The 11,778-nt window shown below is 51.7% G+C and overlaps 1 protein-coding gene across 4 annotated transcripts in view; it reads right to left on the bottom strand.

The window, feature by feature from the left end:
- Window positions 1-4,708: 4,708 nt before the first annotated feature.
- The window catches only part of IL12RB2 (interleukin 12 receptor subunit beta 2), an 18,225-nt gene continuing 11,155 nt past the window's right edge, over window positions 4,709-11,778 (bottom strand). For 3 of the 4 annotated variants that reach the window (XM_026854495.1, XM_026854493.1, XM_026854496.1), the window contains 7 exons: window positions 10,517-10,717; window positions 9,434-9,535; window positions 9,199-9,354; window positions 8,167-8,304; window positions 7,020-7,107; window positions 6,402-6,501; window positions 4,709-5,983 (listed from right to left, as the gene is read on the bottom strand). In XM_026854495.1, the coding sequence (XP_026710296.1) occupies window positions 5,498-5,983; window positions 6,402-6,501; window positions 7,020-7,107; window positions 8,167-8,304; window positions 9,199-9,354; window positions 9,434-9,535; window positions 10,517-10,717 (1,271 nt within the window). In that variant the 3' untranslated portion in view covers window positions 4,709-5,497. The remainder of the gene's footprint in view (window positions 5,984-6,401; window positions 6,502-7,019; window positions 7,108-8,166; window positions 8,305-9,198; window positions 9,355-9,433; window positions 9,536-10,516; window positions 10,718-11,778) is intronic. The other variant, XM_026854494.1, reaches the window with a different exon arrangement.

Raw genomic sequence — 11,778 nt, forward strand, 5'->3', positions numbered from 1 at the left:
GGGGGGGGGGGGTTGGGGGGCCTTTTGCAGGTCCAGCACTGAGTTGTTCCTCTTCTCTCTCCCGTTGCGGTTGGTTGAGCGTGTTTGCAGTTCCAGCGTTAGGGACACCTTGGATAATGCAACTCAGCAAAGGCCTTGATACGCAGAAAAACGCTTGTGGAAAAGCTTTCTCTGTCACATAAACCTTCCTCCCCTTATCCAAACTGTCTATTTGCTGTTTTGGTTGGCGCTCAGCTATTTTTTCCAGATGACTTCTGGGCCAGCCAGGCAGTCGCTTGGGGCCCTGCTAGCTGGACTTGGTCAGAAGCTTTCCCCTTCTCCTGCTTTAGAGCATAGAGTTCCCCAAATTGCACGTCACGTACGATTTTCAAGACAGCTTGTACTTAACAATTGGTCCGTCTGCTGTTCTGATAGATGTAAATTTGCCTCTTTCAGTCCATTTGTGTCAAGAACTAAAACTGTGAACATATATCTTTAATATTGGTGGGTGTTAACTGAAATAAAGGTTTATTTTCATGCTCTTTTAAAAATGTCATGAAAACAACGTGGAGATGAAATCACTTAGGTTAATAGTGTCTCATCTAGGTCCTGCCCCAGGAGGTCCAGTCTGCCTGTGGTGATGGCGCCCAGGCGTTTCCATCACCAGGAGCGGACTTTGCCTCGGGAAAACGTCTCCCGAGTAGCTTATTCACGATTAACGAGCTTGCTCTTTAGCAGAACGTTTTCTGTCCTCTTGCTTGCTACTTTTGCTGTCACACCAAATCTAGAGGACTAGACCTTCTAAAATCTGAACAATTTGAAAAAGATGGTCAGCAGTAAAAGCTGGAGAGAAAACAAGAGAGAAGCACGTGGTGCAAATTGGCTTTTTTTTTTTTTTTTTTTTTTTGAATAACGATGGCAAGGTTTGAGCATGAAAGTTCATCTTACAGACTGAATGCCGCTGATGCTGGGAGGAAACGAGCCTGATTAATAAATGCAAGTGTTAGCTGTGTGGGAAAGGACATGAATTCTCCTGAAACATCAGAAGTCGGTGTGAATCTGCGGTGTTTGCAGTTGGAGGAGTTGAGACCACTCTTACCTGTAATGACTCTTTGCCCGTGGAGATTGGTTTGCATAGCCACGCCTATGTTTTAATAAACGCAGGACATATGCCTAAAGCTGACACTTCCAGCATTTGCTAACCTGCTTCTTTTCTAAAATCATTACAAGGGCCGTGCTACCTTCATTTTGTATTCCTGGCCAGCGGTTGGCAGGTCCCTGCTGGGCTGGGTGCTCTGCTAGAAAAGCTGGGTGTAATAATCTGCCTGGGATGGAGTGTGTGCGTGTGTGTGTGTGTAACCTGACTGGGGGGAAAAAAACTTCATTTGTTCCTTCTGGGAGATTTTTTCAGAGAGGAGTGAAAAAAATGTGGTGGTTGTACTAATGATGCTGCTTCTTCAAGTTGGAATAAGGTTTTCTGGGAAGCCCTGTGTGGGAATTTAATATTTAGAGACTTTGAAGAGCAAGGGGAAAATGCACTCCAGTGTTCTGTTTGTGTGTTGTGAAGGTCAGTATGCAGAAATAGAGGAATGATAAAAGTGCTTTTTTGCCTTTTTTTAAAGAAAAAAATCCCTTTCCTTGGGAATAGGTATCTAATTTGGTTGTATACAGCTGACTAGAGGTATTGCTTTGTGTGATGCCCAGCCACAGTCCTATTGCCGGGGTGGTTGACAGGTTGGGTGTGTGGAGAGCATGAAAATGGCACAGAGAGCACAAAAAACCAGAGTTCTCTTGGTTTGGATGTCAGACCCAAGCCAGAGCAACATCACGGCAGCCCTCATAGAGGGAAGATGTCGGTGTACCAGCCTTGGAACCAGCTGCTAGGCCCAAAAAGCGAAATGGCAGAGCTGGTGCTTTGCAGAAGAAAATCTTGCGAGGTTTTGTGTAGCTCCCAGGGCCGGTGGCTGTGTTTGGGCAGACTGGTCTGTGCTTTATTTGTCTTAATGTACTTTATTTTCCCAGGTGAGATAACTGACAGCAGTGACAAAAGGCGGTGTGAGAGGAGGGTGTAACTGGCTAAGAAAGTAGCTTTGGCTTTGTTCCTTGCACTGGTGGCTGGCCCTGCGTTGCTGGGCCGTGGCTGGTTTTTCTCCCTTGGGTGGGGGCTGCGGAACCCACCAGGGTCGTGTGTTTCTGGCAGACGAGTTGTCGCTGTCACTTCATTGCCTGGAAGCAAGCAAGCAAGTAGGTGCTTACAGGGTGGGGATTTTCCCCTCGTATTTCAGCAGCAATTACATCTTTAAAATAGTAAATGTGAGCCATTGGGGTGTGCTGCAGGGCCGGCGAGAGCTGAGGCTGGTTTTGGTGTGTGTCTGTTTGCTGCCCCGAGGTGCCAATAATCACAGATAAGTGTGCTCGAGTTCTTTGATTTTCACCCCCTGAGATGTTGTGACAAAGGTAGTAACACCCAGAAGTGAGGAGCTTTATTTTTTTTCTCCTTCTTGCTCTCAGCAGAGTGAAGGTAAATCCGAGACGGGATTCCCAGAGCCTTCCAGTTCAGCAGTTCGGATTGGCACGTGTTTGGGATTTGCACTGGACAAACTGCCGGATTCCTGTTGTGTGGAGGACTTGGAGAAAACTTGCTTTTTCTCCTAAGAAAGCGCCTGGAGGGTTGTCTGCCTCGGGTGGTGTGGCGCTCACGGGGCAGCGGTGCAGGGCAGGAGGGAAGCCCGTCGGGATGAGGCGGCCTTTGCAACTCGGTGCTTTTTCGTGCAGCATTTCCTTTTTTACGGCCGATCTCTGTTACCTCTCCGGCTTGGAGGAAGATGCTGAGAGGGCAGCAGCTCCAGATCGCTTGGGGAGCGCCGTTAAAAGCTGTTTTCACGTGGAAGTGCGTTTTCCCCTGCTGTCATGCCTGAGCACATCCACATCCAACCTGTGACCTCGATCATGGAGGTCCTGGGCCCATTTGGAGGAGGCAGTGAGGATTCAAACAAGTCCCAGGGTTGAAATACCATCCCCAAATACAGCTCAAAACTAAATGTGTGGGAGCTACACGAGTAGGGGCTGCACTGCAGAGCTCCTGCTGCGTGGTTTTATTGGGAGCCTGCAGATGGCAAAATCCTGCTGGGTCCGACACCCCTACTGCAGGCGGGCTGGGGGGGGAGCGTACATCACGCGCTGGCACCGCGCTGAGGCAGCCTGCACACGTATCTGAAACCTGCACCTCTCTCCCGAGGCTGCCCTGCGTTTCCGGGCGCATCTGGAAATCGTTTTTCATTCGGTGTGTGATTTCTGCCGTGAGCGTGGTGAGCTCGTGCCCCGCGGTTGGGCAGCTCAGGTAAGCGTTCTCGTCCTCCGCTGAGTTCCCTGGCAGGAAAAATAAGCTTTTTGGCCAGCTGTGATACAGGAAGGATCCCTTGGCACGTCTGGGCGAGGTCGTGGGCAGCATCCTGCTGCAGGTGAGCCAAGGCATGGGCACGGGACGGCGGGGCAGCGGCTGTCAAGCGAGCTGTAGCCGGAATTGTGCGTCCCAGCAGCCGCTCCCTGGAGTCTGGCTCCTCGCAGCGTTTTCCCTCCACTCTGGGGAAGCGGTTTCCTGGGCAGTCTTCAGCCCCTCTCCGTTTCCTTATCCCCAAGAAGCTGCTTTCAGGAGGAAGATCATGTGCTGTCGGGGCCACGGCTTCACTTGCAGGCTCTGTTTTCTGGATGTTTCTGGTGGGAGCTGACAGCGAGCGGTGCGCTGGATCCTCAGCTGAGCTGCTCCGCCTTTACCAGGCACATCTCCCTTCTAAAAATACACGTAGCTGTGTGAGAACAGCTACATCATTGCTGATGGTTTTATTTTGTTTTCAGTACGCAGGAGAAGACTGGAGAGGTAAGGCTTTGAGAATAGCTGGGTACTTGCCGTCGCTTGTGCGGATCAAAGGGAAACGCTCTGGGTATTGCAGAGAAGTTGCTGGAAGCCAAACGGGAAGAGCTGGTGCTGGGGCTTGAATTTCACATTCCTAAAAAAAAAAAAAAAAAGCTTAATGTGCACACAACTCTCTTCATGTACTCCTGCCTATTGCAGAGGGGTTTTCACCATGCGGCTGGAGGTCCAGCACTCGGCACTCCGGGTGATGCGAACGAGCCCAGCCTGCGGCGCCCGCCGGGAAGGCTGCGGGTTTTTAACGGCCACACGTGTCCTGCAGTGCCCCACAGCTTGTGTGTGGGCCTCCTGCAGAGGGTTAGAACGGCCGCATCTGGGATAAAAACGGGGAAAAAAGCCAGCAGAGATCTCCCTAACGTGGCACTTTGGATTTGCTTTTCAAGCGGAAGGCGGTGGGGGAAGCCGTGGCCTTGGGCTGCAGGTGCCTCTGTCGCTGCTGTGGAAGGAGACGGTTGCAGGGGGGCTGTTTCCTCGCCGGGTCGGGGAGCAGCTCTCGGTGGAGGTGCCAGAGGACGGAGGTGCTGCCAGAGGACGGTATCTCAGGAGGGTTCATCACCACCTCATGCAGCTGGCTGCGATGGGCAGCGGCCGCCTGGGGCTGGGCAGGAGGATGCTCCCGGTAAGTTCAGATCTGGATTTACACTTTAGCAGCAACGTTTCAGCTTTATTTTTAAAGACACTTTATTCTGTGGGTAGCTGCAGCGTAGCGCTTGAGCTTGGCCGGAGGGAAACAACAGGAAACAAATTTCATGTTTCCAACACTTTGTGTATGTGTGTATATATATATATATATATATATATACACACACACACACACATATATAGTAAAGTCATTAAACGTGTAAGATTTCAAACCTGTAATTAGAATACTTCAATAAATGATTTAAATTCTTCTCACCAGACAATTTGCCTCCCTGCCTGTTGCTTTTCTTTCTGGTGAGGATTTCTCCTTGCCCGAGCCGTGCAGGCAGGCTGGCCCTGGCAGAGCTGCCAGCCCTGCTGCCGCCCTGTCCCTCCGTACCCACCGCACTGGGGACACGGTGACTTAGTGCAGAGGAATAATGCCCACGGGCGTTTCAGTTTAGCACCGGTGGCTGCAGACGGGGCTGTGCTGCATCGCTGACCTGGTGCAGCGGGGCCCCGAGGGGCTGAGGACTGACTGCGCCGTAACTTCTCGCTCTTCCTCAGTGAGTGACGGTGGAAATTATGGTTGGCACAGCTCTGAGTCCTGGGCTGGACCAAGGCAGGCTCAACCACTCTTGGTGAGGTGGTGGGACAGGGGCCTGAGACAGTCTAGGCTGCATGAAGGTATCTTGACTAATTAATTAACCTTTCTTAAAAACCAGGTCAGGCAGCCCTGGCATTCCCAAGCATCTGTGATTCTACCTGAGAGTGTGAGGTGGGTGAGGAGCTGCTGTACTGTACAGCGAGGTGCGACTTGCGGCGCTGGAAAAGTTTGTGAGTTGGGTTTTCTTGTTGCTTAAAGGTGTGACCTGTAAGTTACTGGACTGGCTGTCCTGAAAACACACTGAAACACTTCAGTAAAGTGCGGAAAAAATCAGGCCAGGCTTATGTCCCGCTGACCGCCTACATCGTGAAAGAGCTGCAGTTTATTTTCACCCTATCCAGAGTGAGATTCCCTTCGCAGGAAAGGATGGGAGTCAGAAAGGTGGTTGGGAAGCCGGCGAGCGGGCTGCACTCGAGCTCAGGGAGGCCGGTGGCGCCGGTGGCCGGGGGTGGGCGCGTGGCGGCCGTGTCGGCGATGGGGTTGGTGATATACTCCGAAACGGTCTGCGTGTGCTCCTCCACCCCTATCCTCTTGTAGAGGTCGGGAAGCTGCTGCTCGTAAACCTCCCCGTCGGCCGGGCTGGGCAGAGCCTTGTAGCCCGGCTCCTCCTGCCCCGGGCCGCTCGCCGGCGGCCAGTCGCCGTTTCCCCCGCTGCCCAAGAGGAGCTTGTCCCGCAGGGCCGGGGGCTCGCCTTTCACCAAGGTTTCCTCTACTTGTGTTGTTTCGGGCTCTTCAAAGCTGCCGGCGCTGTGCAGGAACAGGCTGGGGGGCAAGCTCAGCTCTGCCTGTGGAGCAATGATTCATGACGTGAGGGGTAGCCTGTGGCCTCACCCCCCAGTGCGAGTGGCCCTCCACACAGCAGCTCATAGGCTAAAGATGACAAATTTTCACATTGTTCTTGTATTTAATTTGCCCCATCCACAGCATGGCGTGGGTGGGAAGGGACCTTAAAGATCAAGTCCCACCCCCCTGCCCCGGACAGGGCCACCTCCCACCAGCCCAGGGTGCCCAAAGCTCCGTCCAACCTGGCCTTGAGCCCTGCCAGCCTTCAACAGTTTAACACCACATGAGAACAGAATTTATCCGCCATCAGAGACGGCAGGTTTTGCTGCATTAAGAGATTACTGACTTGCATGGCTCCAATCTCTTTTTCTTCTGAAGGTGGTGGGATTAGAAATAAATTAAAAAAAAAAAAAAATTTACCTTCATAGACAGGTAGTTCTTAGCCCACGTAGCGTTAGCTGGGTCTGGAATGGCTTTGCTCTGCCACTGTGGCACAAGCACGGAGAGGAGGGAGTATAATCTGCAGATTGAATAAGTGCAATTAAAAGCTCGATACCTGTGCTGCTGGGAGGTGCTCTTCGTGCCTGTGGCTACCGACCTGCTCGGTGTAACCCTGAATCCGCTTTAGCGGGGCCCTGTGAGAGCCCGGCTGGGCGGGGAGCACGTCCACGCTGCAGGGTAGCGCTGGGGCAGGGGGAGATGCTGCGCAGCATCCTCCTCCTGCCAGCCCCTGCCCCGTTTGCCAGCAGCGATGCAGGCAGAGCTGCCTGGATACAGCCCTGAGCCCCAGCCCTGGAAAATCCAGCCTGGGAATGTGTATGTTGCTCCTCTTTTTTTTTTTTTTCGGTGGAAGCTCTGTATTTCCCACTATATATGAACTAAGGCTGTATTTTCAGCTCAGTGTGTGTTCTTATTCATGTGCTCTGAGCCCTTTACTCAGAGCAATCTTTGCTGTTCCCCAAGGTGTCCTGCAAGGACAGGACCGTCCCTTCTAACAATTCTATGATTTCCTGGGATGCAGCAGCTGGATCCACTCACAGTTTTCTTGCTGGAGGGATGTAACACATGCAGGCCAAGATGATCAAGAAGCTGCAGGTAAGCACAGCAGCCATCCAGTGCCCGGCACCTGAAATACAGAACACCCATCATTCATCTTTATTAAAAAACCCTGAAAATTCAGATATGTCAGCTCAACTCGGACAACAGTCGTGGCCTGACTAGCGTTTGCACTCATAAAACATACCAATTTTTTTTAATTTTTTTTTTTTGGTTCAAAATCATTAATCTGGATGGACTGCTGGGGCCAACAGTACTTTGTAACACGAAGATGACTACCAACGTCTCTTGAGATACGCAGTCCACAACCCAAAACGCACAACTACTGGTCTCCCGTCCAGTACTGAACCAAACGTTGACAGAGGGTGTAAACTTGGGGTGGTGCATGCAGCAGGGAGGTGTTAAGTAGAAAAGATCTTACAGTGAGTCTTTAATAAATTGTCAGTGACCAAACTTTCTCAGTGAACGTTGTAAATCCAGGTTTTATGCCAGGAAAACTTTTAATTTGCCTGGATTGCTTTGATTTCTTCTCCTGCCCACTTCCCTGGATTTCTCCTGCGGCCCGTGGGAGAAACCTGCTCCCACGCTGCGGAGAGGAATTTCCCAACGTGAGCGACTTGGGAGCTTGAAGTTGTTGTGGCACGTTGCTGGGGAGGGAGCGCAGCGACACGAACTTTCTGGCAAGGCTTAAGCACAAATCAGAAGTCGGTGGGAGAAGGTTTTGTTTCAGCATCCCCTGGGTGGCAGAAGAACAGGGGCCCTGCCCTGCTCCCCAAGACAGCTCCGAGGTCACGGGTCCTCAGAGAGCCCCCGACCCCTGGGAGACGCGGAGCTCAGCAAGAGCTGAAGTCAGAGCTTGAAGCACACCAATATTTCGGCCAGCAACTCGAAGGCACCAAACCCTTCTTTCCCCTTCTCAATAAACCCTCCTGCTGGCTGCAGCTCCTCTTAAATGATACAGCTTGGCACGGAGCTGGGAGCTATGCCGACAGCGAGACGCTACATCTTAAAACCAGCCCAAACTAGAGATTTTTCAGTAGTTGAGTAGTGGGAAAAGCATTCCTAGTCTGTAGAAAACGGGGCCAAGCGTTAGCCCCTCTCCCGACCCCCCTCCCCGGCAGACTCGTACTTTCCAAGCAGAGGAGTTGGGTGTTGCCCCGCGGCCCCTCTCCGGCAGCCGTCGACGCTGTCATCCACAGGGTGTAGGGCTGGCCGGGCTGCAGCTCCGCGATGTGCAGCGACCGCGGGGCGCTCGCGTTGGAAACGGCTGGAGGGAAACGGGGAGAAGCAAGTGAAGCCCCTAGCAGATGTTTTTACCCCACTGAACTCCAATGAACTGGGTTTCCAGAGCTTGGAGCGTGGAGAGGTACCCATTTACGTTAATTAATTTAATTTTTGATGTTATTAAATCATTGGAAGGGTTGTGAAAGATCTTGTTTTGGAAGGTTGTAGGGATGACCCGTGCCACTGTACAGACTGGACACCCAGGATTGTGTCCCCTGTCCCCTGACGGCTGTTGCCTGATAAGCTGATGTTTCACTCTAAACTGAGGTTTGTATGGTGGAACTAGGGAACACCCAGTAAAAAACTGTGGTGCAACTTCTGAATAAAGTTAAGAAAAAACCCGTTTCTTGGGTGAAAGCCTGGGAGTTGGGCAGGTGGAGCGGGAGAGGGCTTAGATGGGAAAAGCACAGGGGTGTGGGGATGCAGTGGGTGCTGCCTGCCGAGCATCTCACGATATAAGGACATATATATATATACAGACATATATAAGAGCATGGATTTGTTGGATAGGACTTTTAGAAATGCTGTTATTTTTATATTCTGTTTTGAAAGTCTGTTAGATTACCCTGCCAATAATTACACGGGTTTGCATCGGTTATGTCTTAAGAAAATAATATTAATTAAAAAAAAAAAAAAAAAAGGCAGGGAGAAACCGGATAGTTCCGTTCTCAGAATAACTTAGAGTGGTGTTAACTCCAAGCTGCGTGCCCTGAATCCTTGGGCCTGTTGAGGGGCAGCTGTAGCAGAGGGAGCTGGCTGACTCTTGCTGCTCGCCCTCGCGGCAGACCGGCTGCACAGAGCTTTCCGAAGGCACCTTCCCTCCTCCTCCTCCTCCTCAGTCCCTCGCACATCACGTTGGCCTTCGCCAGATACCTACCGTAGACCCGTGGGGCTGCCCGCCCGTCGTTTTTCTGCAGGTATATCCGGTACCCTGTGATGCAGCCCCTTTGCTGGGGGGCAGGGATTGCTTCCCATGACACCAAGATGCCGTCGGCCCACGGTGTCGTGTACGTCCGTGGCCCAGCTGATGGTGCTGCAAAACAGAAGATTGGCTTTTAAAGCTGAACTTAAGCTAGCTTGAAGACATCCAGAGGAGTGTTATAGTGATTTACCTTTTGCTCTTGAGTATCCCCTGACTGATGCTGCTTGTCCGGCTCTGTCCCGGTAGAGTGCGAACACGCTGATCTGATAGCACACATCATCTTTGATGTGTTCTAAATAAGGAAATTAAAAGGGGGACGTCACTAGTTAAAATATTTAGTCGTGGCTAAAGTATCTACATCAGCTGCTTAAAGCTCAGATGAATCTTCTGATTATCGACGCATCTTTCATAAAGCAGGAAAAAAAAAATAAATCTTCTCCGGGATCTCCTGCTGAGCTTGGCAGAACCTTACTGTGCCTTAAGCAAGTGACGGTCCCGCTCCTCAAGGGCGAAGTCCTTTGTTTCCTGGTGAAGCAACAGCTGCCGGCAGCCCTGTACCCCCCGCAGGAAACCCTGCACCACGTCGAGTGCCCCAGGTAAAGGGTGAGTAGCTGTTACCAGCTTATCGCCCCAGATCTGAGGTGCCGGGGTTTGCCCGCGCACGAGGTCGCTTTAGCGGGCGCGAGAATCTCACACCCTTTTATTTTCTCCTCCGTGGCTTCACGGAGCGGCCTCCTGCGGGAGGGCGACAGGAGCTCGCTTCGCTCCTTTCGGAAGCAGAGCACGGAGCGGTGGCGTGAGCTCCCTGCTTTTCCCGGCTCCTTCAAGAGTGGGGATGCGAGCGCTTCGGAGGCACAGCGCCAGGGCAGGGACAACCGAGACTAGCGAGGGTAATACTCGCTGTCACCCTGTTGTACCTTCAGAGCTGCCCAGAACACCGACACGTAGTGCTGGTTGGGGTTAGTAACCAGCAACTGGGAGAAAGAAAATAGTCTTTTCTTAAGCCTTTGGTCTCTTATACCTCTAGCTGGCTTGTTTCATTGTGGAAGGACTGGGTTTTTTCAGGGACATTTTACTTATCAGATACACATCTCAGCTGAGAGCGACCGCACAGCTGAGCCCAAAGCAACCACAGATTTTTTTTTTTTTCCCCTCCCATACAGCAAGGATTTCTTACGCTGGATTAATAAAAATTAGAATCTGATTTATTCCTTGGACAGCTTTCGAAGCAAGACGGTACCCCAGCCATCCCCTGCCAGGAGGTGGTAGTTACCTGCTATCACCGCGGACAGGTTGGATGCTGGAAGCTTCACCCAGGCGGGGCAGGGCTGGGGGCACGAGCTCCTGGGGGTGTCTGCCCACTCCACCACGTACCCGCTGAGGGACGCAGCCGAGGCCACGGGCGCGTCCCAGCTCACGAGGATGCTGCCGTTTCCCATGGCTACGGCGGAGACCTTCCGGGGAGGAGGCAGAGCTTACAGGGGAGAAGAGACACCGTCAGCACAACCCTGCCTTCGCCTCAAGCGGATTTGGTAAGTTTGAGGTACGGTTTTTCACTGCGTCTCACCCAGTTTGGCACCATGGGAAGAACAAAAATCAACTGCAGTTGAAAGAAAAGGTCTTTATACGAGGGTGATCCCTATGCTGATAGGAACGGGGTCACGCTCTCGTCTTGTCTCGCGGTGCAGCTGTTCGAGCATAGGCGGCACCGCTTGTTCTCTCATCCCCCAACCCTGAGAAGATGCTGCCAGGGCACACACTAACACCCTGCTCCCGTGACAGAGTCACAAACGCACCATCTCCACGAGACCGAAGCTCCTGCGTTCATAGCCAGGGCCAGGTTACATTTTCCTACAGGAGAAAATGTTTTGAGTCGTCGATTTTTTTTATCCGTAACATAAACCCAACATCTTTTCTGAACAGTTTTTTCTGACGGATACAGTTGAACCGAGCCCACAAAGGAGTTTTTGTCCAACTGCCTCTAAATAATGAGATGCCAGTGATATTTCTGCACCCATCCTATCTCTACTTGACGAGGGGCTCGTGTCGTCAAGGGCTGGTCCCCGAAGGAGGAGAGCATCCCGCTGGTCTTCGGGGCAGCACTGGGAAAAGGCAAAACACTTGGCAGTGGCTTTGTCACCGTCTTACTGACGTTACGCCAGGAGAAGCGCACCCAGAGAACTGCCTTTGAACAAATCACCTGAGAGCACGAGGCGTGTCCTGCCCGGTCCCAGCACAGGAAATTTGGGGCTGGGTGAGTTCAGGGAACACTCACTTTTTGTGTGATTTTTGCTGTGCAGGTACAACGGAGTGCAACTTCACAGGGGGGAAAGCTTGTGTGACTTCCTCTCGCTGTCACCTTCCCTTCAGTCCTGCCACCTCTCTCATGCAAGAAAACATCTTTTTTTTATTCTTTCTTTTCTTCTTTCTTCTTCTTCTTTCTTCTTCTTCTTTCTTCTTCTTTCTTTCTTCTTCTTCTTTCTTCTTCTTCTTTCTTCTTCTTCTTCTTTCTTCTTCTTCTTTCTTCTTCTTCTT

The sequence above is a fragment of the Athene cunicularia genome (genome assembly GCF_003259725.1).
Source record: "Athene cunicularia isolate RWA chromosome 8 unlocalized genomic scaffold, athCun1 chr8_part1, whole genome shotgun sequence".
Taxonomy (NCBI): Eukaryota; Metazoa; Chordata; class Aves; order Strigiformes; family Strigidae; genus Athene; species Athene cunicularia.